The sequence below is a fragment of the Hemitrygon akajei genome, chromosome 4 (assembly GCF_048418815.1).
Source record: "Hemitrygon akajei chromosome 4, sHemAka1.3, whole genome shotgun sequence".
In the NCBI taxonomy this organism is placed as follows: Eukaryota; Metazoa; Chordata; class Chondrichthyes; order Myliobatiformes; family Dasyatidae; genus Hemitrygon; species Hemitrygon akajei.
The window spans coordinates 45,633,964-45,657,354 of record NC_133127.1 but is presented as its reverse complement, the minus strand read 5'-3'; the positions used below and the strand labels follow the sequence as shown (position 1 = coordinate 45,657,354).

The 23,391-nt window shown below is 42.3% G+C and overlaps 1 protein-coding gene across 1 annotated transcript in view; it reads left to right on the top strand.

The window, feature by feature from the left end:
- LOC140726290 (probable E3 ubiquitin-protein ligase HERC3) overlaps positions 1 to 23,391 on the top strand; it is a 97,636-nt gene that overhangs the window by 43,174 nt on the left and 31,071 nt on the right. Inside the window, exons 14-18 of the mRNA XM_073042474.1 lie at positions 4,215 to 4,378; positions 6,880 to 6,993; positions 7,099 to 7,122; positions 11,163 to 11,252; positions 14,470 to 14,640. Of these exons, the coding sequence (XP_072898575.1) occupies positions 4,215 to 4,378; positions 6,880 to 6,993; positions 7,099 to 7,122; positions 11,163 to 11,252; positions 14,470 to 14,640 (563 nt within the window). The remainder of the gene's footprint in view (positions 1 to 4,214; positions 4,379 to 6,879; positions 6,994 to 7,098; positions 7,123 to 11,162; positions 11,253 to 14,469; positions 14,641 to 23,391) is intronic.

Genomic DNA, 23,391 nt, shown 5'->3' with positions numbered 1-23,391 from the left:
CGCATGATACAGGCTGCTGAGGGGAGGAAACGGTGGTAGAAGTTCACCATACCAACGAACTCCTGCAGGCCTTTGACTGTGTTGGGCCGGGCAAAGTGGCGGATCGCGTCTACCTTGGCGGGCAGAGGTGTTGCCCCGTCTTTGGTAATCCTGTGGCCCAGGAAGTCGATGGTATCGAGACTGAACTGGCATTTGGCCGGGTTGATCGTGAGGCCGAAATCATTCAGGCGGGAGTAGAGCTGGTGGAGGTGGGACAGATGCTCCTGACGACTACTGCTGGCTATAAGGATGTCGTCCAAATAGATGAACGCAAAGTCCAGGTCGCATCCCACCGCGTCCATTAGCCGCTGGAACATCTGTGCGGCATTCTTCAGGCCGAACAGCATTCGGAGGAACTCGAACAGGCCGAACGGGGTGATGAGTGCTGTTTTGGGGATGTCTTCAGGGTGCACCGGAATTTGATGATATCCCCGGATGAGGTCTACTTTGGAAAATATTCTTACCCCATGCAGGTTTGCTGCAAAGTCCTGTATGTGCGGCACGGGGTAGCGGTCTGGAGTTGTAGCCTTGTTCAGTCTGCGGTAGTTGCCGCATGGTCTCCAACCCCCAGCTGCTTTGGGCACCATGTGCAGAGGGGAGTCCCATGGGCTGTCGGATCTCCGTACGATCCCCAATTCCTCCATCCTCTTGAACTCTTCCTTCGCCAGGCGGAGCTTTTCTGGGGGGAGCCTTTGTGCGTGGGCGTGGAGGGGTGGTCCCTTGGTTGGGATGTGGTGCTGAACCCCGTGTCTGGGCATGGCTGCTGTGAACTGCGGTGCCAGAATCAATGGAAAGTTCGCCAGGATTCTGGTGAATTCGTTGTCCGACAGCGTGATGGGGCCAGTAACTTGGCTTCATCCAGGGAGAACGTCTGGAAAGTCTTGGCATGTACCAGTCTTTTCTCTTGCAAGTCGACCAGCAGGCTGTGAGCTCGCAAGAAGTCAGCCCCCAGGAGTGGTTGGGCCACCGCGGCCAGTGTGAACTAGCTGGCGCCGAACTGCAGCTGCACTGTGCGGGTGCCGTAGGTCCGTATTGTGCTGCCGTTTGTGGCCCTCAGGGTGGGTCCTGGCTTCTTGTTGCGGGTGTCGTACCCTGTCAGGGGCAAGATGCTGATCTCTGCTCCGGTGTCGACCAAGAAGTGGCGTCCCGACTGTTTGTCCCAGACGTACAAGAGGCTGTCCTGGTGGCCAGCCGCCATAGACATTAGCGGCAGCTGGCCCTGGCTCTTGCAGGGCGGGCTTTTGTGCCCCATCGCTGGTGGAAGAAACACCACTGTTCACTGGCCTCCTCACTCCTGCCTCTGTGTTGTGTGCGTCCCCCTACCGGGCCTGGTCTGGTTTGCTGTTGGGCGCGTGGCCTGGTAATCTGACCGACTGACGCCACACTCTCCCTCTTGGCTTTCCACAGCACGTCTGCCCGGGCTGCCACCTTCCGGGGGTCGCTGAAATCTGCGTCGGCCAGCAGCAGATGTATGTCCTCGGGCAGTCGCTCTAGGAATGCTTGGTCGAACGTAAGGCAGGGCTTGTGTCCGTCAGCCAGGGACAGCATCTCGTTCATCAATGCTGACGGCAGTCTGTCTCCCAAACCGTCCAGGTGAAGCAGGCGGGCACCTCGCTCACGCCGTGAGAGGCCAAAGGTCCCAATGAGCATTGCTTTGAATGCTTCATATTTGCCTTCTTCCGGGGACGACTGTATGAAATCCACAACCTAGGCGGCCGTCTCCTGGTCAAGGGCGCTCACCATGTGGTAGTAACGCGTGGAATCAGAGGATATCTGCCGAATCTGGAACTGGGCTTCTGCTTGGCTAAACCACACGTGTGGTCGCAGCGTCCAGAAAGTCAGCAGTTTTAGCGAAACTGCGTGAACAGATGAAGAGTCGGTCATCTTGGGTCCAAATCCCGTTTGGACCGTCAAGGTCACCAATGTAGCGATGTGCTACACACAGCGCTGAAATAACGACACGCAGTCGGTAAGTCGTTTCGAGACTGGTTTATTCAAACTTTGCAGCCCTCTCCAGGCGGAAATGACGTCAGAGGTGCATTACCAAAGTCTCCCCCCGCGCGCTGGCTATTCGCCTGCGCAGAAAGTGGGTCGCCACAATCTCCTGATCACATTGTCTACCTGATCATGGCCCAGACATTTTATTTGCCTTCCCACACTGCACTTCCTCTGTAACTGTAACACTGTTTTATGTATAGTGTGATATGTCTGGATGGCACGTGATCAAAAGCCTTTCACTATCTCCCAGTATTTGTGTCGGCGATAAACCAATTACCAATTATATTCTACTCACATTTCTATCAACTGAACTCACTACACCAAAGGGTCAATTTACAGTGGCCATTTAACCTCCCAGTCTATATGTCTGTGAGGTGTGGGAGGAAACTGGAGCACCCAGAGGAAACCCATGCAGTCAAAGCGAGAATGCAACAGGCTGTGTTTTGTTGTTGATTAGTCAGTTAGTAATGCCTTAAAGGTAAAATTTGAACAGTAAATTAGACTCCCAGTAGGATTCATTTTTTCGGGATTTGCTGGCAGACCCCACCTCTAATTGTCCAAAGGGAACTGGAGGGTCCACTAATTCACACTGATGCCTAAAATTTTGTCACCTTCACCGTTTGCTCTGCTCTTTTCAGGGGGTGGGGAGTCTATTGAGCTATTATATCATATTTAATAGAAAAAAATACTTACCTGTAATTGTCTAGCTATAGGAAAGATGTCATTAGACACGAGGCTGATACTGGAACTAGAAGACTTGAGTTGCAAGGAGAGGCTGGATAGGTGGTGACTTTTACCCCTTGAACTAAGGGGTAGAGGAGTGACCTTACAAAGGTTTTAAATCTTGAGTGGATGGCCACAGTTTTTATCCCCAGATTAGGGGAGTCTAAATCTTGAGGGCATAGATAGTGTAAGAGGAGAGATATTTGAAGGGCAATTGATGGGCAAGTTTTCCACATGGAGGGTAGTGGGTATGTGGAATGAGCTGCTAGAGGCAGGTGCAATTACAATGTTTAAAGGACATTTAGACAGGTATGGATAGGAAAGACTTAGAGCAGGGGTTCCCAAACCTTTTTTATGCCGTGGACTAATACCATTAAGCAAGGTTGGCAGTTCCTGGCTTAGAGGGATATGATCAAATGGTTGAGAGTGGGGCTAGCTCCAATGGACACCTAGGTTTGGATGGATATGTAGGGCCAAAGGGCCGGTTTTCGTGCTGTATAATTCAGAAAGAAAATTACTCATTTGAAGAGGCTGAATATTTCATGATTTAGTACACTTGTACTGTTCCTTAGACCAGGTGTGAGCAATATTGTAGAAAGGAACTATTTAGAGATGGAAGGAAATGATGTGAACAGGGTGGTGAAGCTGCAAGCTGTCTAGGTCAACCGGAAACCATAGTTACAGAATGAGATGAAACTAAAGGCAGTGGGAAATTCCTCTGACTATATTGGTATTGGTTTACTGTTGTTGCACGTGCAGAAATAACAGTGAAAATGTTTGTTTGCATGCCAGCTGGTCAGATCATTCTGTACATAAACACATTTAGGCAGTAAAAATGAGAACAGAATGTAGAGCCTGGTGTTACAATCACAGAGTTCAAGGGCCACAACATGGTGAAATGGGGAGAGCTTGAGTTCACCTTTAGCATGGGTGTTCCGTTCGATAGTCTCATAACAATGGGAGAGAAGCTATTTTGACCTTGGGGCATGTTCCTTCAGGCTTTTGGATTCAAGATGGAAGTTAGGAAATGGTTAAGTGCGCTGGAAGTTGCAGAAGATAAACTGAGTTCGCTGGCCAGTGGACAGGGGCAGCTGGGGGCTCTGAGGTTTCTAGAATTTTTTCTAAGAGTGGACGCGGAAAGAGTTTGCAAGTGAATTGTCCGTGGTGAGAGTGGTCAGAGGTGGCTCTTGTGAGTCCACTGGGACAGGATGCCCATGAGAAGTAGTAGAAATTAAAGAGATGCATTTGTGTAGAGGGAACAATGTAAAGAGGGCAGAAGTGGACTCAGTGTCACTAGAAGAATAACGGATGAGGTGGGTCACTGAATGCAGAGGTAGGTCCTATCACAGATGGTTCAGTCTACCAGATCACCCTGAGGACGGGAAGATGGGCAGGATTCCTGATATTCTTCGCACAAAGTCATAGATAAATTAATGTGTCTTTTCTCCTTCCAGATAACTGGTGGTGTTGGGTGAGTGCTGGCTATTTTAGCCGATTGGTGGAGCTGTATAAAGATGCAGTGGTGTACCTGCTGACCAGAATGAGAACTGCCCTGTTGGCACCTTCATTCAGCCATTATATCAATGATGCACTTCGAGTTTTGGAAAAACTGCACAAGGTACCTGTTAGGAATGATTGACAGCAAAAACTTATCGTCTTCTGAGAAGTATACCTCCAAAAGTAGAAACGGTGGGAGATGGGGAATATTTAAAGGATGGGGCTTTTGATTGAGGGTCCTGTACTTTCCCATTAAAGGTAGATCAGCTTACATTTATACAACATCCTTCTCTCCCAATGTACTTTATGGCTTATAAAACGTGAACCTTAATATAGCATGTGGAACAGTCAGAATTGCTGTTAGCCACATAACTTTTTTGACTTGCCCCCTGTTGAGGGTGAGGCTCAATTTATATTAGACCAGCTTGCTACCTCACCAGAGAAAGTTTTCTATTCAACCTAATTTCAATTAGATGGTGCCTTGTAGTGTTCTGCTCTCAACAGAACACTTGACATCTTCATTTACCCATCAGGTACTATTTTTATTTAAACCCCTTTCTCTTTCCAACTCCTTTCTTGGCTTTACCCCTCCTTATCTCTGTAATCCCTCACCCCAACTCAGTGGAGACGCCTTTGCTCCATTCATTCTGTGCTTGTGTGCATTCCTGATGTTAATCACTCCACCAGCTGCCCAAGCCCTGAGTTCCAGAAATCCCTCACTAAACTTTTCTATCCCTCCTTTAAGCTAATCCTTAAAATCTGCCTTTTTAAATAATCTGTTGCTCATCAGTCTCTCATATCTATTTATATGCCTCAGAGTCAAATATTGTTTGGGCTTGCTGTGTTTTGGTACAGTGGAGAAAATGGCCAGGATTCCCTTCATTTATTTGGGGCACTATGGTGCTTAGTTGGGACAGGAGACTGTTGCAGAACAGTTTCAAATTAGCAACATGTGTAGCCATTAGACACTACACTGTGATTGGAGCGAATAGTATTTAATTAGTGTCATTTGCGTGTGTTTGTGTTCAAAAAGCAGTGATTTTTGTCACTGATAGTGAGGAAATAAACAGGAAGACAACTCTGAACTGTTTCGCTCACTGTGATTTCAAGCTTTCAGGCTTGGAGGTGCCAGAAATGGCCAGGAGTGAAAATGAAACTATTTCACTACTTCAACAAGTTAAGAACTATGAAGGTATCGGCAATCATCTTGAATGTTATATTGAAAATGAAGACTTTGTTGATGCATTTGCCAAAAGTATTGTATGAAGACAGTCCATGATGGGTACTAGGTGTCTGCGCTGATTTTGGTTATTTAAAAGAGCACGACAGTGTACATAGGATGAATTGCTCTATAAATAAATATTAGGAACTAATGCACAGTTTATAGTAATGTAGTAATATTAATAGTGTTCTGGTTTTTCCTGTATTTCATTTAAATACGTATTTTTTATTTCACTTATCTTTTTATACTTTTTTAAATTATTTCCATATTTTCAGCTAATTGGGGCAGCAGCTTAATAGGGCAAAAATGTACTGATCCCGATGTTCAGGTTCAACCAGAATCCATTGTATTTCTTTTCGATGTGAAGAGCAAAGTTATTTTTGTTAAATATCATAAGGCAGTCAGTTCTGAAGTTGTGATGGAAAGGATTTTAGCCACCTGTTAAAATGACCATGATAGTTAGTGACAGCTTTGTTAATCTCTCACAGAACGAGCACCATCCTGAGTTAGAAATACACACTGTTTAGAAAAATGAAGCCAAATCTGTTTTGTGTGGGAAATCAATGGACAATTACAGAGCCCAGTTCCTATCCCTTTCTAACATGTCAGCCCATGAGTTCCTCTTTTGCCACAATGAGGCCACTCCCATAGTGGAGGGGCAACACCTCCTATTCCCTCTAGGTAGCCTCCAACCTGATGACATAAACATCGATTTCTCCTTCCAGTGATTTTTTTCCCTTCCTGCTTCCCTCTTCTATTCCTCACTCTGGCCTCTTACCTTTTTTCCTCTCTTGCCTTTCACCTACCCTTGGTGCCCCCTTCTTTCCTTTCTCCAATGGTCTCCTATCAGATTCCTTCTTCTCCAGCACTTTACCTTTCCCACACAGATAGCTTCACCTATCATCTTCTAGCTAGTCCTTCTTCCCCATGCCCCACCTTATTACTGTGGTGTCTTTCCCCTTCCTTTCCAGCCCTAGAGAAAAGTCTCGGCTGGAAACTTTGACTATCTATTAATTTCTATAGATGCTGCCTGAATTGTTGAGTTCCTCCAGCACTTTGTGTGTGTTACTTTGGATTTCCAGCATCTGCAGAATTTATTGTGCTTATAATTGACAAAAAGCACTGCTACAGAAGTTAATATGTAGTTGGGTCTCAATTTTGACCTTCAGACCTGACATGTATTAAAAAAGACTCTACTGGTCTTGGAAAGGTGCTGGTTGCCTGCTGAGGAAAATAGATGAAAATAGTAGCCAGTTATTTCCAAGCCCAGAAGTTCAGATGTGTTAAAATTGTTGCTCATTGCAGTTTAACTTTTGGGCAACTGTATACTATGTATAGTACTCCTGTTACTTGCAATTGCATATCTGAACTGGTCTCGCTTTCTTCATGTCGTTGCACAGGTTAATACAGTCGCTAACCATGTTGACTATGATGTGTTTTACATCCATGAACTCAACAATTTGGTCAACATTGAATCTGATTATCTATACTGGGCATCTCAACATGCTGGAGTTGTAAGTAGATCAATTCTAAATCTGTTATAGTTTCATAAGTTGGCACAGGCTCTTAACTCTCTTTTCTATTTCTTTATAATTTACATGTCTGTTTTTATTTTACAGAAAATCCAACCAGCCATTGCAGAGGTAGGCAAACATCATACAATTCTAATATTTTGGACAACTTTGGTTAGTCTTTCGACCTTAGTCGTTCCCAGTTAAAAAAAACTTGTACTTTTATAAAACACCCAGTCCCTTTCCCAGGATGTAGCAGTGTATTTGCAGTATTACCACACTATCTTGGACAGAGTGAGGTCCCATGTGAATGACTGATCTTTGTTCAATGGTTTGTCCAACTGAGAATTCCTTTTTCATTTCCACTCCTTTAAGGGATGTGAATGTCATTGGCAATGTCACCATTTATGCTCTTCTCATTATTGCCCCTGAACTGGAATATTAGGAGTCAACCTTTGTGATGAGCCATACCAGGCTTGGTAAGGATGGTATGTTTCCTCTTCTGAAGGGCAGTAGTGAACCATTTGGTTTATTACAAACAATCAATTGTTTCTTGGTTATCATTATTGAGGCAAGCTTTTATTCCAGATTTATAGTACTTTTCCCCTGGTAGGGGTATTTGAAATGAGATGGAAAAGGTTTTACTCCAGAGAGTGGTAGCTGTGTGGAACGAGCTTCCAGTAAAAGTGGTAGAGGCAGGTTCAATTTTGTCATTAAAAAAAAAAAATTGGATAGGTATATGGACAGGAAAGGAATGGAGGATTATGGGCTGAGTGCAGGTAGGTGGGACTAGGTGAGAGTAAGCGTTCGGCACAGACTAGAAGGGCGGAGATGGCCTGTTTCTGTGCTGTAATTGTTATATGGTTATATAGTTAAGGTGAGAGCAGAAAGTTTTAAAGGAGATCTGAAGGACAGCTTTTATGCCCAGATGGTGATGGGTTGATAGAATGAGTTTTCGGAATAATTGGTAGAGACAGGTACAATCTCAACATTTAAAAGCCAATTAGCACATGGATAGGAATGATTTTGAAGGATGTGAACCAACACAGGCAAGTAGAACTAGCTCAGGATGACAACTTGGTGTGCTTGGACAACTTGGGATGAAGGGCCTTTTTCCATGTTGTATAACTATGACCATGAATCTAATAATAAATATACATGAAGTCTTCATTGTTAAACTGTGCTAACTCCCATGTCTTCTGCATTCTTGTGAAAGCAATTCATGATCCTAATATAACTTCTCTGCACATAATGTGAGGTATCAGTTTAGACTCTGAGTCAAAGTAGGGTCTTGTTCCTTTGATTTAGTCATACACACGTAAGGTACCCATTCTGCTCATTGTGTACGATAGTCGGAAAATTAGCTGTCTGTTTTTAAATTTTTTTTTTATTGAATTTTCAAATAGGTTACAGAAAGAAAAAAAAATTATCAATACTTTCCCCATCCCCTTAACCCCTCCCCCCTAACATATCCCTATAGAAAAAAAAAAGAGAAGAAAAAAGAAAGAAAGAAAGAAAAAAGAAAGAAAGAAAGAATGCCTGGATATCGGAAGATCCCCACATGCTCCATGGAGTTCATAATAGCTTTAATATGTATATTTATTTCTTACCCCAGATAACCAATAATTTTATCTTCGGAGCACCTATATATTTAATCCTATTTTTTGTAAATAAGGATGCCAAATTTTCAGAAATATTTCATATTTATCTCTTAAATTATAAGTAATTTTTTCAAGTGGAATGCAGCTAAAAATTTCATTCTTCCAACGATCTATACTTAAGTATGAATCCGATTTCCAAGTAACTGCAATAGCCTTTTTGGCTACTGCCAATGCAATTTTTATGAATTCTTTCTGATATTTATTCAATTTGGATTTCGATTTTATCCCTTCAATATCACCTAGTAAAAATATTGTTGGATTATGTGGAAGTTGTATTCCAATAATTTGTTCCAGTAAAACTCGTAAATTTGTCCAAAAAGGTTGAATTTTAAAACAGGACCAAGTAGAGTGTAAAAAAGTACCAATTTCTTGATTACATCGAAAACATTGATCAGATAAATTTGAGTTTAATCTATTTATTTTTTGTGGTGTAATATATATTTGATGTAAAAAGTTATATTGTACTAATCTTAATCGAACATTTATTGTATTTGTCATACTGTCAAGACGTAATCTTGACCAACTTGTTTCATCAATTTTAATATTCAAATCAGTTACCCATTTTTGTCTTGACTTATGAATTCCGTGTTTAATTGCCTGTTTTTAAATCAAATTATACATACCAGAAATAATTTTTAAAACTTTTCCTTTATGAAATAAAGTTTCTATTTCATTAGGTTTCGGCAATAACATTGTTTGACCCAGTTTTTCTCTTAAATAAGCCCTTAATTGGAAATAACAGAAAAGAGTGTTATTTGATATTTTGTATTTATTCTTTAATTGGTCAAATGACATTAATATACCTCCTTCAAAACAGTCTCCTATATATCTAATCCCTTTGTGAAACCAGTTATATAAAAGTTGATTATCCATTGTAAAAGGGATAAGTTTATTTTGAATTAAAGGTCTCTTTGCTAATAAAGATTTCTTTATCTCATCATCAATATTTATCTTATTCCATAAATCAATCAAATGTTTTAGTATAGGAGATTCTTTCTTTTCCCGTATCCATTTAGATTCCCATTTATATATAAAATCTTCTGGTATATTTTCTCCTATTTTGTCTAATTCTATTCTAATCCATGCCGGTTTATCTTCATCAAAAAAAGATGCAATAAATCTAAGTTGATTTGCTTTGTAATAATTCTTAAAACTTGGTAATTGTAACCCTCGTAGGTTAAATTTCCATGTCAATTTTTCCAACGATATTCTTGACATCTTACCTTTCCAAAGGAATTTCCTCACACATTTATTTAACTCTTGAAAAAATGTCTGCGGTAATTGTATTGGTAGTGTTTGGAATAAATATTGTAATCTAGGGAATATATTCATTTTTACAGCATTGACTCTACCTATTAATGTTATTGGTAATATCATCCATTTATCAAGATCCTCTTGAATTTTTTTCAATAATGGCAAATAATTTAATTTATATAAATTCTTTATATCATTATCAACTCTTATACCTAAATACTTTATACCATTTATCGGTCATCTAAATTGAGTTATTAATCGACATTGAAAATTAGCTGTCTGTTGATCCCCAAGTCCTTTCCAAATCTCAGCTCACTTTCCATTTAACAGAGTTACGATGGTGTTGTCTTCTATCAGCTCTCAGGCAGATATTAATGATTGTCTCAGTTTACTAACATTCTGTTCCCTAAGAACATGATTCTGAAAAATGCAGATCTTCGGTATGCTATTACTCTGTTAGGAACAGGATGCTTGGAATTGAAGAATCTCCTTTCAAGGAGGGAGTAAGACAGAAAACAGGAAACTGAGCAACTGTTAAGAAAATGATGGATTACATTTGAAAAGCAGTCATAACATGACAATACAATCATAATGCAATAAAGAAAAACAGTTTTTGAAAGAGAAGTTCTTGTTTGACAAGTTTATTTTTATGAGTATATATTTCCATTTTACAAGGGGTGCTGCTGGAACTTGAGGGCCTGAGTTATGGTGAGAGGCTGGGCAGGCAAGGGCTTTATTCCTTGGAACATAGATTGAGGGGTAACCTTACAGAGATGTATAAAATGGTGAGAGGTGTAGACAGAGTGAATGCAAGTAATCTTTTTTCCAGGGATGAGGAACTAAAAGCGAGAAGGCGTAAGTTTAAGGTGAACAGTGAAAGATTGAAAAGGGAACTGAGGGGCAACTTCACTGTGCAAAGGATGGTGTATATGGAATGAGTTGACAGAGGAAATGGTTGAGGCAGGTATAATAACATCGTTTAAAAGACATTTGGATAAGTACATAGATAGGAGGGACTTGGAGGGATATGGGCCAAATGTGGACAATTGGGATTAATTTGGTGGAGCAGCATGATCAGTGTGGAAGAGCTGGGCCAAAGGGCCTCTTTCTGTGTAGTATTCCTCTGTGAATCTATTGATTTCTCACCCAGAAATGAGAATGTTCTCACTGAACCAATGATGAGACTCATGTTTCTCAAGGCACATAGTATTTGCAAGTGCTGTTTTGTCTTAAGATATGTTGTTTGATCTGTTCCAGGTCCCTGTTGCTTTTTGCACCTATCCCTTTGTTTTGAACGCTCAGGCAAAGACAAAGATGTTACAGACTGATGCTGCCTTACAGATGCAGGTATGTTGTATGGAGGTTGGCAGTAAAATGTTGCATGCCAACCAAATAAGATCACAGATCTCCGAGCTAAACCATGCCTTCAGCTATGTTTTGTGTGGTGAGGAGGTGACACAGTGATTGATTAGTAGAACTATCTCACAGCTCCAGTATCTCAGGTTCAATCTGCCTCTGATGCTGTTCGTGTGCAGTTTGCACGTTTTTCTTCCAGGTGCTTTAGTTCCCCATTTTCCAAAAATGTTCAGTTTGGTAGGTGAATTAACCATTGTAAATTGTCCCCATGTAGCTGGGTGACGGAATTAATGGGAATGTGGGGAGTTTAGGATAGAGGGAAATTAGTAGGGGAATAGAATCACTTGGTACACAAGCACAAAACTGATGGGTTAAGTGGCCCCCTATCGCGACTAAAAATACATAAATAGCGTAGTTTGTGGCTTTGTGTCAATGTACCTCATGTCAAACTATCACTTTGCACAATGCACTTGATTAGTCTGAAATCATTTTCTTGGATTCTTGCTTAGTTACCATCACATGTTTTTCTTCTACACCCACCATAATTTATAAATAAGCAGTGGAGATAACAAATGGACTAGGTTGGAATCCCATTTGCATTTTCATGCCAATAAAATACAATTTGCTTCTTTGGTTCAGTCCTATAAATGGGCTTGCCTATCACCCTTGTCCAAATTTGTTTGTTCTCTGGGCAAGTGGCAGAACTGCCCTCTGGGTTTGGTTTATGTACTGAATAAGTTGTGCCGAGACTCATTCGTTAGCTTTGCTTTCAATGGGTATGAAGACCTGAGGAACTGGAGTTGTGCCAAATGTTAAGGACAAACATAAGAGCCTCAGAATTTGAAAAGGAGGTTTAGGAAAGAGTTTGACCACTGGCTGAAATGTTGATGAGCAGAGGGTTCAGAGTTGAGATAACTGCATAAGATCCAAATGAGAATTGCATATACAGTAAGTTGTTTGATTGAGAATACAGGTTTCCACCACTATCCGAAAGTAGAGTGTTCCTATGAAACGGTTTGTAAGCCGAAATGGTGTAAAGCGAAGAAGCAATTACCATTAATTTATATGGGAAAAATTTTTGATCGTTCCCAGACCCCAAAAATAACCTACCAAATCATACCAAATAACACATAAAGCCTAAAATAACACTAACATATAGTAAAAGCAGGACTGAAATGATAAATACACAGCCTATATAAAGTAGAAATAATGCATGTACAGTGTATTTTCAGTTACCAGAATTGGGAAGATTTAGTCAAAATCAATTTGTAGAATAAAAATTGCGCTTACCTGCATATGCACACACCTGCCCGTGCAAGGCTTCATGGTCATGGTAGTCTTTCTCGGGGTAAACACAAGTTTAAAGCGGGCACCTTTTTTTGGAAAAGCGAAAATCCTCTTTGGATTTCTTTTGGTTAGCGAAAACAGGTACTGATGTAGGTCTTTCTTAAAAGCGAAGTGGCGTAAAGGGGGGACACACCTGTATAGGGCCAGAGGGGGTGATACAGGGGATGGATTCAGACCTCTAGAGGAAAATTATATAAATACACTGAGTGGCCACTTGATTAGGTACACCTGTACAGCTGCCCATTAATACAATTATCTAATTAGCCAATGATATGGCAGCAGCTCAGTGCATAAAAGCATACAGGTGTGTCAAGAGTTGTTCAGACCAAACATCAGAATGGGGAAGAAATATGATCTAAATTACTTTGACTGTGGAATGATTGTTGGTGCCAGACGGGGTGGTTTGAGCATCTCAGAAACTGATCTCCTGGGATTTTCAACAGTCTCTTGAGTTTACGAAGATTGGTGTGTAAAAATGGGAAAAAAAATCCAGTGAGCGGGTTCTGTAGGCGAAAATGAGAGGTCAGAGGAGAATGTGTAGGAGGTGACAATAACACAACTAACCACATGTTACAACAGCGCTGTACAGCAGAGGATCTCGGAATGCACAACACATCGAACCTTGAAGCAAATGGGCTACAGCAACCTCAGCAGACCACTCTGGGTTGAAAGGTGTAAATAGTAAAGTGTCGAATGAGTGTATGTGAAAAGGAAACATTTGCAGAGCATTGCAAGTTGGCTTTTAAAAGCCATTGCACAGACACAGCAGATGAATATACCCCTTTGAGTTCCAATATGTCGACAGTCCACAAGACCACAAGATATAGGCGGAAGTGGGCCATTTGGCCCGTTGAGTCTGCTCTGTCATTTCATCATGGCTGATCCACTTTTCCTCTCAGCCCCAATTTCCTGCCTTTTCCCCGTATCCTTTGATGCCCAGACCAGTCAAGAATCTATCAAAATCTGTCTTAAGTAAACATAGAGATTCCACAGTTGCCTGTGGCAACAGATTCACCACTCTCTGGCTAAAGAAATTCCTCCTCACCTCCGTTCTAAAAGGATGCCCTTCTATTCTGAGGCTGTGTCCTCTGGTGATCGACTCTCCCACCATAGGAAACATCCTCTCCACATCCACTCTATCAAGGTCCTTTACCATTCGATAGGTATCAAGTCACCCCTCATTCAGGTCAGGTACTTGGTTCAAAACTGATCAATGTGCAACTATATTTTCCTTTTGAAAGCTCACTAGGTAAAAATGCTGTTATGTCTCACATGTTAGTGATTTAACTAGGAATGAGAAATCAAATATCACTAGGATCTTAAGTTCTTGAAACAAAGCAAAAGGTGATGGAAATGTTCACTTGGACCTGTTATCTTCAGCTCATTTAGGATCTTTATTAAGATCTTGATGAGATGAATGATGAAGACATGCTTCAGCAGGCAGAGTTAGAGGAATAAAAAATATTAAGGAAGTTACGGAGATAATAGTGCTAAGCTGGGATTGATATTGTCTTATTATTGTTGACGTGTACTGAGATACAGTAAAAAGTTTTAGTTTGCATGGCATCCAGACAGATCATGCCACGTATTATAACACTGAAGTAGTAAAAGAAAAACAGAATGAAGAATATTGTGTCGCAGCTACAGAGAAAATGCAGAGCAGGTAAAGAAATAAAGTGCAAGGGAAAGAATGAGATAGACTGAGAGATCAATCATTCAGTTTTAGCACATGGAAGCTCCATTTAAGAGTCTTGAGAATCACGGGATAGGAGCTGACCTTGAGTCTGGTATTAAGTGCTTTCAAGCTTTTGTATCTTAGATGGCCCACGACAAAGTATCCTAACTGTGCCTCTTGTTACAGATTGCAGTGAACAGGACCAGTCTGGAGAATATCTTCATGTTACTCACAATGGGGCCATTTCTGACCAGTAGCCCCTTCCTCATTCTGCATGTTCAGCGGGATAACCTGGTCAGCGACGCACTGAGAGAGCTGAGTATTCATTCAGACGTGGATTTGAAAAAGCCTTTGAAGGTAAGAGGATTACTGCTGTTGGCATAATCAAGGACTTGGATTACTGTGCATTAAATAATTCTTGAAGCAGTCAGAGGTGGCTAGCACGTCATCTGTCAGCTCTTTTCTGTGCTCTTGATAATGTTAGTCATCAGCACTTGCACCTCCAATGCAGAAAGTCATTACTGCAAGTCACAAGACATTACAAGACTACTTGTAGTGACTTGCATTCATTCACAGCTTGTGAATATAGGATGAAAAGTTAGTGAGATAGGACTGGGTGTAAAGCTCTCTTGTTATAAAGTGGATAGGAAATGGTCTTGCAGTAAAGACCATCTCATGTTTTCCTGTGTGGCTGGCTGATGTTATATCAATATTCCATCCAGCACTGCTGACTCTGTGAATATAGGTTTAGTTGCTCTCTGCACAGAAAGTTGGACGGTGGTGTCAAGTGAGGCTGGACAGTTTTGGGTCTGTATTCCTTGGAGTTCAGAAGGATGAGTTCAAAGTAAGTTTCTATATTTATTTTTCATTTCTTATCTGTTAGTGCATAGTTAGAGCAGTGAGAATGGCACCAAGGTCTGTGTTGTGTTCTTTGTGTGAGATGTGGGAATTCTGGGAGACCTCGGCCTCCCAGGGGACCACGTCTGCAGTAGGTGCACTGAGCTGAGGCTCATCAGAGAACGTGTTAAGGAACTGGAGCTTCAGCTCATGTGGTAGATTGAGGAAATGGTAAATAGCAGCTACAGGGAGGTAATCACCTTAGGAGGCAGGTACCTGGGTGACCGCCAGGAGAAGCAAGTGAATTGGGCAGCCAGTGCAGAGTACCCCTGTGGCTGATCCCCTCAATAACAAGTTGAGGGGGACAACTTACCAGGGGGAGCCACAGTGACTGAGTCTCCGGCACTGTTTGATGCTGTGGCTCGGAAGAGAAGGAAGGTGAAGAGAGCTGCAATACTGATAGGAGATTCCATAGTTAGAGGAATAGAGAAGAGATTCTGTGGACATAATAGAGACAGTTGGTTGGTATGTTGCCTCCCAAATGCTATGGTCGGGTGTAGTGGGCCAGGTCCATGGTAGTCTAAACGGGGAGGGTGAGCAGCCAGAATATTGGCTAGATATTGGCTCTAATGTGTAACCGATATTGGTACATGTTGGCTCCCATCACGTGGGTAGGAATATTGAGGGTGCATGTTGTATTGAAAGGACAGGCAGGTAGGGGGAGAGGTGGCATGGTTCATTGATAAAAAGTAAAATCAAATCCTTAGAAGTGACATAGGATCGGAAGGTGTAGAATTATTATGGAAAGTGCTAAGAAACAGCAAGGGTATATCAACCTTGAACAGTAGCAAAGATGTGGGCCGCAAATTACAGTGAAAGATGTAAAATGCTTGTCAAAAGAGCAATGTTATGATAATCATGGGGAATTTCAATGTTTCCTAATTAGGCTGGTGTTGGATCTCAAGAGGGGGAGCATGTAGAATGCTTAAGGATGGGTTTTTAGAGCTGCTCATGGTTGAGCCAATTATGGGATCAGCTGTTATGGATTTGGTGTTGTGCAATGGACTGGAATTGATTAGAGAGCTTAAGGTAAAGGAACCCTTAGAGGCCAGTGATCATAATATAATAAAACTGACTCTGCAGTTTGAGAGGGAGAAGCTAAGGTCAGATGTATCAGTATTACAGTGGAGTAAAGAGGACACTAACAGGGATGAATTTCTGGAATCAATTTGGAAGGCACAAGCTATATACATCCCAAAGAGGAAGAAGTATTCTAAGGCACGATGACACAATGTGGCTGACAAAGGAAGTTAAAGCTACCATAAAAGCCAAATAAAGGCATATAGTAGAGCAAAAATTAGTGGAAATTAGGAGATTGGGAGGCTTTTAAAAGTCAACAGTGGCCAACTTAAAGTCAAAAAGAGGGGAATGGTGGAATACAAAGTTAAGTTAGCCAATAATATTAAGGAGGTTACCAAAAGTTCCTTCAGATATTTAAAGAGTAAAAGAGAGGTGAGAGTAGATATTAGACACTGGAAAATGGTGCTGGAGAAATAGTAATGAGGGATAAGGAAATAGCTGACAATCTGAGTAACTATTTTGTATTAGTCTTCACTGTGGAAGGTACTAGCATATGCTGGAGGTTCGAGAATGTCAGAGGGCAGAAGTGAGCGCAGTTGCAATTACTATGGAGAAGGTGCTTGGGAAGCTGAAAGGCTTGAAGGTATATATGTCACCTGGACCAAATGGGCTACACCCTATGGCTCTGAAAGAGGAGGCTGAAGAAATTGTGGAGCATTAGTAATTATTTTTCAAAGATCAGTATAATCTGGAGGACTGGAAAATTGCTGATGTCACTCCATTACTTCGATTGGCATGTTCCTAGAGTGAGGGGTTTAGATGGGGTGGAGTTTGTTTGGTGTGTTCAAGAAGGTTTCTTGACACAATATGTAGATAAGCCTACAAGAGGAGAGGCTGTACTTGATCTGGTATTGGGAAATGAACCTGGTCAGGTGTCAGATCTCTTAGTGGGTGAGCATTTTGGAGATAGTGATCACAATTCTATCTCCTTTACTATAGCATTGGAGAGGGATAGGAAGAGTCAAGTTAGGAAAGCGTTTAATTGGAGTAAGGGGAAATATGAGGCTATCAGGCAAGAACTTGGAAGCATAAATTGGGAACAGATGTTTTCAGGGAAATGTATGGAAGAAATGTGGCAAATGTTCAGGGATATTTACATGGAGTTCTGCATAGGTACGTTCCAATGAGACAGGGAAAGGATGGTAGGGTACAGGAACTGTGGTGTACAAAGGCTGTTGTAAATCTAGTCAAGAAGAAAAGAAGAGCTTACGAAAGGTTCAGAAAACTCAGTAGTGATAGAAATCTGTGTGATTATAAGGCTAGCAGGAGGGAGCTTAAGAAAGAAATTAGGAGAGCCAGAAGGGGCCATAAGGAGGATTTGGCAGACAGGATTAATGAAAACCCCAAGGTATCCTGTTGAAGAGCAAGAGGATAAGACATGAGAGAATAGGACCAATCAAGTGTGACAGTGGAAAAGTGTGTATGGAACTGGAGGAGATAGCAGAGGTACTTAATGAGTACAGTATTTTGCTTCAGTATTCACTACGGAAAAGGATCTTGGTGATTGTAAGGATGACTTGCAGCGGACTGAAAAGCTTGAGCATGTAGATATTAAGAAAGAGGATGTGCTGGAGCTTTTGGAAAGTATCAAGTTGGATAAGTCACTGGGACTGGACGAAGTGTACCCCAGGCTACTGTGAGAGGCGAGGGAAGAGATTGCTGAGCCTCTGACAATGATCTTTGCATCATCAATGAGGATGGGAGAGGTTCCGGAGGATTGGAGGGTTGCAGATGTTGTTCTATTATTCAACAAAAAGAGTAAAGATAACCGAGGAAATTATAGACTAGTGAGTCTTACTTCAGTGGTTGGTAAATTGATGAAGAAGATCCTTGGAGGCAGGACTTATGAATATTTGGAGAGGCATAATATGATTAGGAATAGTCAGCATGGCTTTGTCAAAGGCAGGTCGTGCCTTACGAGCCTGATTGCATTTTTTGAGAATGTGACTGAACATGTGATGAAGGTAGATGTAGTGTACGTATATGGATTTCAGCAAGGCATTTGACAAGGTACCCCTTGCAAGGCTTATTGAGAAAGTAAGGAGGCATAGGATCCAAGGTGTTATTGCTTTGTGGATCCAGAACTGGCTTGCCACAGAAGGCAAAGCGTGGTTGTAAATGGGTCCTATTCTGCATTGAGGTCAGTCACCAGTGGTGTGCCTCAGGGATCTATTCTGGGACCCCTACTCTTCGTGATTTTTATAAATGACCTGGATTAGGAAGTGGAGGGATGGGATAGTAAATTTGCTGATGACACAAAGGTTGGAGGTGTTGTGGATAGTGTGGAGGGCTGTTACAGTGAGACATTGATAGGATGCAAAACTGGGCTAAGAAGTGGCAGATGGAATTCAACCCAGGTAAGTGTGATGTGGTTCATTTTGGTAGGTCAAATATGATGGCGGAATATAGTATTAATGGTAAGACTCTTGGCAGAGCGGAGGATCAGAGGGATCTTGGGGTCTGCATCCATAGGACACTCAAAGCTGCTATGCAGGTTGACTCTGAGGTTAAGAAGGCATACGGTGCATTGGCCTTCATTAATCGTGGGATTGAGTTTAAGAGCCGAGAGGTAATGTTGCAGCTATATAGGACCCTGATCAGACCCCACTTGGAGTACTGTGCTCATTTCTGGTTGCCTCACTATAGGAGTGATGTGGTGACCATAGAAAGGGTGCAGAGGAGATTTACAAGGATGTTGCCTGGATTGGGAGCATGCCTTATGAGAGTAAGTTGAGTAAACTTGGCCTTTTTTCTTTGGAGGAACGGAGGATGAGAGGTGACCTGATAGAGGTGTTTAAGATGATGAGAGGCATTGATCGTGTGGATAGAGGCTTTTTCCCAGGGCTGAAAATGCTAGCACAAGAGGGCACAGTTTTAAGGTGCTTGGAAGTAGGTACAGAGAAGATGTCAGGGGTAAGTTTTTTACACAGAGAGTGGTGAGTGCATGGAATGGGCTGCTGGCAACGGTGGTGGAAGCAGATACGATAAGGTCTTTTAAGAGACTTTTGGATAGGTACATGGAGCTTAGAAAAATAGAGGGCTATGGGTAAGCCTGGTAATTTCTAAGGTAGGGACATGTTCGGCACAACTTTGTGGGCCAAAGGGCCTGTATTGTGCTGCAGGTTTTCTATGTTTCTAGGGGAGAGAGGCAGAAGAAAGGGAAAATATAGACCAGTTAGCCTGTCTTCAGTGGTTGCGAAGTTGTTGGAGTCGATTGTTAAGGATGTGATTTTGAGGAACCTGGAGGCAACTGATAAAATAGGCTGTAGTCAGCATGGTTTCCTCAAGGGAAAATCTTACCCATACAATCTGTTGGAATTCTTTGAAGAAATAACAAGTAGGGTAGACAAAAGAGAATCGGTGGTTGATGTATACTTGGATTTTCAGAAGTCCTTTGACAAGTTGCCTGACATGAGGCTGCTTAATAAGTTGAGGGAAGATTCCAGTGTGGACTGAGCATTAGCTGATTGGCAGGAGGCAAAGGGTGGGAATAAAGGGAGCCTTTTCTGGTTGGCTGCTGGTGTTCCACGGGAGTCTGTGTTGGGACCACTATATTTTTTTACATTCTATGTCAATGATTTGGATAACAGAATTGATAGCTTTATGGCCAAGTTTGTTGGTGATACAAAGGTAGGGCAGACAGCCTTGTGGAAGCAGAGTGTCTACAGAAGGACTTGCACAGATTAGGAGAATGGGCAAAGAAATAGCAGAAACAGATACAGTGGAATACAGTGATGGGAAGTGCACTTTGGTAGAAAAAATCTCTGATTGGAGAGAAAATTCAGAAATACGAGGTGCAAAGGGACTAGGGGTCCTTGTGTGGGATCACCTAAAGGTTAATTTGCAGGTTGATTTGGTGGTGAGGAAGGCATATGCGATGTTAGCATTCATTTCGAGAGGAGTAGAATATAAAAGCAAGGATATAATGTTGCAGCTTTAAAAGGAACTTGTGAGGCCTTACTTGCTGTATTGTGAGCAGTTTTGGGCCCCTTGGAATGGATGTACTGACATTGAAGGAGGTTCACGAGAATGATTCTGGGTTTGAAAGGCTTGTCATGTGAGGAGTGTTTGATGGCTCTGGGCATATACACACTGGAATTCAGAAGAATGATGAGGATCTCATTGAAACCTAGTGAATGTTTAAAAGCCTCGAAAGGGTGTATATGGAAAGGATGTTTCCAATGGTGGGGGAGTCTAAGACCAGAGTACATAGTCTCAGAATAAAGAGATGACCATTTAGAATGGAGATGAGGAGGAAGTTTTTCTAGCTAGAGCGTGGTGAATCAGTGGAATTTCTTGCCACAGGTAGCTATGGAAGCCAAGTCATTGGGTATATTTAAGGCCGAGGTTGACAGGTTCTTGACTAGTTAGGGCATTAAGAGTTACAAGAGAAGGCAGGAGATTGGGGCTGGGAGGGAAGTGGATCAGCCATGATGAAATAGCAGATCTGACTCGAAGGGCCAAATGGTCTAATTCTGTTCCTATATGTTATAGTCAAACGTATAAGACCCGAGTGGGGGTTTGAAATATTTTTCCTTGTGGGACAGCTGTGAATGACAGGACACAGTTGAAGAAGAGGCCAGTTATTTAAGGCTGAGGTGCATAGAAATTTCTTCTCTCAGTGGGTAGTGAATCCTTGTAATTCTCTGCTCTTGAGAGTGTTTAGAGGCCACATCATCAGAAATATTTGAGGTGAAGTTAAATGTCCTTAAAAGATTACGGAATTGAGTGTTATGGGGAACTGGTGCAAAAGAGGAGTTGGGGCCAGCATAGATAAGTCATGATTATATTGAATTGCCCACGCCTGCTATTTTCTCATACTCTTATGCCTCTCAGCCTCCCTGAGAATAAGTTTTCAGTAGAAAGTTGGGGGCAGAGGGGAGGGAAATGGGTAGAACAAAGGGAATATTTCTGACAAAGTGAGACCAAATGTGCTAAAATAGTGGCTACGGGTATATTAGGTTTCGTTGTCTCAGCTGCTATTAGCAGGGCCATGGGGCAAGCACAGCTGGTCAGCCTGTTCTAATGGAGAACAAGATCATGGGCCATGCTCACTGATGGATGACGGGCAGAAATGGTCGATTCTGACACAGCAAGTTAACTAAAGTTGGAAAATTCCATTCTGAGCCTTGTAGGTTGCAATGTCTGCTGGGGAAGATGAGAAGCTCTTTCTCAATGTTGTGCTGGGCCTCGCTATAATGATGCAGGAAATCACAGACAGAAAGGCCAGAGTGGGAGTGTTTAAAAATAAACCTAATGTGGTTGCTTCTCAGCCTGGTACAACAACCACTCTGCCCTACACCTTTAGAACCTGCGGAGAGTGGTAAACACTGCCTTGTTAATTCCAGGCTCGTCACTTCCTTCAGTTCAATCTATCTTCATGGTGCTTGAAGGCTAGTAGTATTGTCAAGGATGCCTGCCACTCTGGCTTCTGCCTTCCTGGAGAAGACAAGGTGAAGAGTCAAGGTTGAGTTCATTGTCATATCAACAAGTGCATGCATGCTCAACGCAGTGAAGAACTTACTTGCAGCAGCATCACAAGAATGTAGCATCAGAGACAAAGCATGCACAAAATTATACAAGAAAGAAATGACAACTGGAACAAAAAAAAACTAATTCCATTGTAGTGCCGAGTGGTCATAGTGTTGCTATACTGAGGTGGTGATTTGGGTTCTACAGTGGTTCAGGAATCGAATGTAGTAGCTATTCTTGAACCTGGTGGTGTGGACTTTAGGCTTTTGTACCTCCTGCCACATGGCACCTGCAAGAAGATACCATGACTCAGATAGTGGGGATCTTTGGTCATAGATGTTGCCTTCTTAAGGTAGCGTCTCATGTACGATGGTGTGAGAAATGTGGCCTTGGCGCATTGGATATAGGAGCTTGATAGCCCTGATGACCAGAGTCAAGAATAGCTTCTTCATTATTGCTCTGTCCTCTTCCACATCTCCTTCCTTATGTTCTGCCTCATTCCTGAACCCCTCAGTCCTACCTCTTCCATTATTGTTCCTATAGTATTTCATGTAACACGTGGGTCACATAAGAAGATTATATAATTGGTAATACCGTCTTCAAGCAACACCCGAGAAAACTATGGACGTGGAAGAGCCCAGGGGATAACACCAGAAACCAGACTGATTACGTGCTTGTAAGGAGAAGGTATAGAAATGCTCTGAAATCATGCAAAACGTATCCAGGTGCAGACTGCTACAGTGATCACATACCAATAATCAGCGTGATGTACCTGAGACTCAGAAAGCTTAGAAGACCAAGAGTAGAGCCAAAGCTGAATTTGAGATTTTTGAGAAAAACAGTGACATCAAAAATGAATAACAAATAACAGTGAAGAACAAATTCGAGGCTCTACAAAACATCACTATTATAGAACAGCAATGGGAAGACCTCAGAGACAGCATAACACAAGCAGCACAAGAGGTAATTGCCCAGCAATACTGAAAGAAGAAGTGGAACATGCTATGAAGAAAATGCGAAAGGGGAAATCATCAATCTCCTTTGGCTCCTCCCACTTCCTCCAAACCAAAGGTGTAGCCATGGGCACCCGCATGGGTCCCAGTTATGCCTGCCTTTTTGTTGGCTTTGTGGAACAGTCCATGTTCCAAGCTTATACGGGTATCCGTCCCCCTCTTTTCCTTCGCTACATCGACAACTGCATTGGCGCTGCCTCCTGCTCGTATGCTGAGCTCGTTGACTACATTAACTTTGCCTCCAACTTTCACCCTGCCCTCAAATTTACCTGGTCCATCTCTGACACCTCCCTCCCCTTTCTTGATCTTTCTGTCTCCATCTCTGGAGACGGCTTATCTACTGATATCTACTATAAGCCTACAGACTCTCACAGCTACCTGGACTATTCCTCTTCCCACCCTGTCTCTTGCAAAAATGCTATCCCCTTCTCACAATTCCTCCGTCCCCGCCGCATCTGCTCTCAGGATGAGGCTTTTCATTCCAGGACGAAGGAGATGTCTTCCTTTTTTAAACAAAGGGGCTTCCCTTCTTCCACCATCAACTCTGCTCTCAAACGCATCTCTCCCATTTCCCGCACATCTGCCGTCACCCCATCTGCCCGCCACCCGACTCGGGATAGGGTTCCCCTTGTCCTCACCTACCACC